Below are 2,794 nucleotides of genomic sequence, written 5' to 3'. Positions count from 1 at the left end.
CTCTTGCTCTCTTTGTCCCTTTGGGTCGCGGTGGAGCAGATAAAGATCAGCGCAACCCCCTACAATCGGGGTCTTCATTATACCTAATTCCTTTATCCCCCGCTCCTCACGCACCAACTGACAGACAAAAAATACCTTATACGCTATAAAACCTCACTTTACACAAAACGCATTGCCCAGCGTCGCAACATAGCCTCCGAGCTGGCCCTGGGTGGCACATATACGGTGTTTTCTTACCACCGAGGACGTCTCCCACCCTTGCGTCTCGTTTCCTACCCTCTTTCCCGCGGCGCGGCTGCCTCAACAGCACCAGCTTGGAGAAACCACAAGAAGCAGCGCATGCGCGCTGGTGAGGGAGCCGATGAAGGTAGCAGTGGTGAGGGTGGAGAGGATGTGTTTGATGAAGTGGCGCAGCAGCGGCAGCAGGTGGTGGAGGTGTGCTCTGCCATCCGCGCGCGACTGCAGGATCTTCTGGAGGCGTTGGTGGGAGACGGTGGCGGTAATAAGGCTGGGCGGAGCAGGAACAAGAAGAAGGGCAGGAGAGAATACAAGGAGAGAGCGCGTGCGCAGCTCAGTGCGTGCACTGCTCTTGCATCACGCGAGTTCACGTCTCCCGACGACCTGAGGCGCTTGATGACGCTGTTGCAGCAGTGCCGGCCTCTGCTATCGTGATGTCGCCTGCATCTTCTTCGTTTCTTCTTGCCGTTGCAGCGATGTGGTTGTACGTTGTGCTTTGCTGTATGGCTGTTATTTTTGATGGTTGTTCTTGGATGATGGGTATTGGGCGGTGTAGATATTGGACGGTTGTCACTCAAAAGTACACACCACAACACGGAAAGAAGCAGTTGCTATGGCACGAATGAAGCGTGGACCATCGAGAATCGGAGAGCGAGCGTAGGAGCGTAGTCCGAAAGTAAAACATGTAAATGTGAATGTGGCATGGGCGTTGATGAAGCAATGAGCTGCATTGGAAGGCGTTGGTGAGCATATGGTCGTGTGCAAGAGAGCTCAACGCAGCGGAGGCACGCGCGTGGTGTTGATGAGAGCACCTGCAGCGTGTGGCTCTGGTGGGTGTCTGGGTCTTCCACAGTGACAGTGACGAGAGGCAGCGAGAAGGTGTTCTCTGGCACGCGCGTGGTACTGAGGGAGATGCGTTCTGGCGGCCTGTTAGTGTCATCACTGCACGTCGGGCCGCCCCACTCGCCGACACATGCGCACTCAAACGCGTTCACCAGGTCCGTGCACACGCCGCCGTTCATGCACGGCTGGGCAGCGCACTCGTCCACCTCCACACACGTCCCTTGGAACGTGTAGTTGCCTGTCACCGTGCAGGTAGCCGTGTAGGTGGCGGTAGCCTGTGCATCGCCCGTGGTGGTGTAGCCATCATCGCACGTGTACAGCGCCTGCTGCTGGTAGGTGCGGGGCTGGTCTTGGCTGGCCACGGTGGCAAAGGGACGAGAAGGCGGCAGCCCACACGACAGCACATCGCACGAGCGCCCATCCGCTTGCAGCTCAAACCCGGCAGGGCAGGAGCACTCAAACGACCCAATTGTGTTGGTGCATGCGTCTTGGCACGCCGTGCTGAACGACTGCTCTTGTTGGGCGCTGTTGCCGGTTGCGGCCGTGTAGGCTGCATACGCGTCTGGGTCGCACTCGTTGACGTCATGACACGCCAGCTCCGTGTTGGTGTAGGTCTGATCGGCCCGGCACGTGCGGGTGAACGAGGTCATGTAGGCAGACGTGCTGTCTGGGGGAAGGAGGGTGGTGAGCGTGCTGCCGAATGTGGTGTCGTAAACGACGTTACCGGAGTGGCACGAGTACACAACAGAGTCCTCAAAAGTGGACGTCTGCCATCCCGCTCCAGTCATTGGTAGTTGCAGCGGCGTCAATATGCTTGTGATGACCGGTGTCGTTGACAAGCTCGGCATCATGGCATGCATCAGAGGCGGTGGCGCTGCTGGCCCGTATACAGGTGCAGGCAGTGCTGGTGGGAATGGGCCTGATGCGCCCCGAGTAGGGGTTGTATGAGTGGTGCCGCGTTCACGAAGACCGGTTGTGGTGGCTGTGGTGGTTGTGATAATGGCGGCGCGGTTGCATCTGCCGTAGGTGCGCCGCCTCTGCCGCGTGCTATCCCCCGTACACTCGCTCTCCCTCCACCTCGTCGACCACCCCGACCACCACCTTCACCACGTCCCCTGCCTCTACCCCTGCCTCGACCCCTGCCCCTGCGATTACGCGTGCGGTTGCGTGGTTGTCGCTCCAGTCTGTTCTCCTGCGGTCGCCCGGGCTGTATGACTGCAGGTGGTGGCAGCATGTCGCAAGGCACGCTCGACGCCTCCAACGGCACACGCAGGCCAAAGTCATGCCAGGCTTGCACGTAGACGGCTTGCTTGAACATGTCGTGGATCTACTTGTATGTGTGTATGTGTGTGTGTGTGCGTGTGCGTGTCAGCAAGCACGCAAATGCATGTGCATGTGTGCATGTGTGTGTGTGTCTGCATGTGTGTGTGTGTCTGCGTGCTCGTATGTGTGTTGATAATTGGACTCATTCACATCAATTTCTCTAGCCAAGTCTGTGAGACGTACGGTGTGAGCGCGAGGATGGTTGATTGCAACGATGTGTTTGCAGGGAAGCCCGCTGTAGTTCTTGTGGTAGATGCAATTGCAGACGCCATTCGCTACAGTCACTGTCTGTATGGGGATGACACATGGCAAATGGAAGGGTGGTTGTGGGCGGTAGGGCTGGATAGGCACGGAGGTACGTAACCGAGATACACGCATGCGCGTGTACGTG

At 58.1% G+C, this 2,794-nt stretch overlaps 3 protein-coding genes across 3 annotated transcripts in view; 1 reads left to right on the top strand and 2 right to left on the bottom strand.

Moving 5' to 3' along the window:
* Nucleotides 1–683, top strand: part of PTSG_10183 (uncharacterized protein) — a gene marked incomplete at its 5' end in the record, with an annotated part of 4,813 nt that extends 4,130 nt beyond the window's left edge. The window contains one exon of the mRNA XM_004988464.1: nucleotides 125–683. Within this exon, the coding sequence (XP_004988521.1) occupies nucleotides 125–672 (548 nt within the window). The 3' untranslated portion in view covers nucleotides 673–683. The remainder of the gene's footprint in view (nucleotides 1–124) is intronic.
* A 44-nt stretch (nucleotides 684–727) lies between these two features.
* PTSG_13005 (uncharacterized protein) lies at nucleotides 728–2,701 on the bottom strand. Its single transcript, XM_004988463.1, has 2 exons — nucleotides 2,587–2,701; nucleotides 728–2,407 (listed from the first exon to the last, which is right to left on the bottom strand). Exon 2 carries the CDS (start codon nucleotides 1,938–1,940, stop codon nucleotides 849–851), a length of 1,092 nt encoding a protein of 363 aa, XP_004988520.1. The 5' UTR covers nucleotides 1,941–2,407; nucleotides 2,587–2,701; the 3' UTR covers nucleotides 728–848.
* Nucleotides 2,685–2,794, bottom strand: part of PTSG_10182 (uncharacterized protein) — a gene marked incomplete at both ends in the record, with an annotated part of 1,613 nt that continues 1,503 nt past the window's right edge. The window contains one exon of the mRNA XM_004988462.1: nucleotides 2,685–2,691. Within this exon, the coding sequence (XP_004988519.1) occupies nucleotides 2,685–2,691 (7 nt within the window). The remainder of the gene's footprint in view (nucleotides 2,692–2,794) is intronic.

Source organism: Salpingoeca rosetta (genome assembly GCF_000188695.1).
Source record: "Salpingoeca rosetta unplaced genomic scaffold supercont1.35, whole genome shotgun sequence".
In the NCBI taxonomy this organism is placed as follows: domain Eukaryota; class Choanoflagellata; order Craspedida; family Salpingoecidae; genus Salpingoeca; species Salpingoeca rosetta.
Note: the sequence above shows the minus strand (reverse complement) of the source record. Positions and strands in the feature narration are given on the sequence as shown.

Bases quoted from the DNA above. Each gene is read 5' to 3' on its own strand.
- PTSG_13005 (XM_004988463.1), bottom strand. From the start codon at position 1,940: ATGCATGCCATGATGCCGAGCTTGTCAACGACACCGGTCATCACAAGC.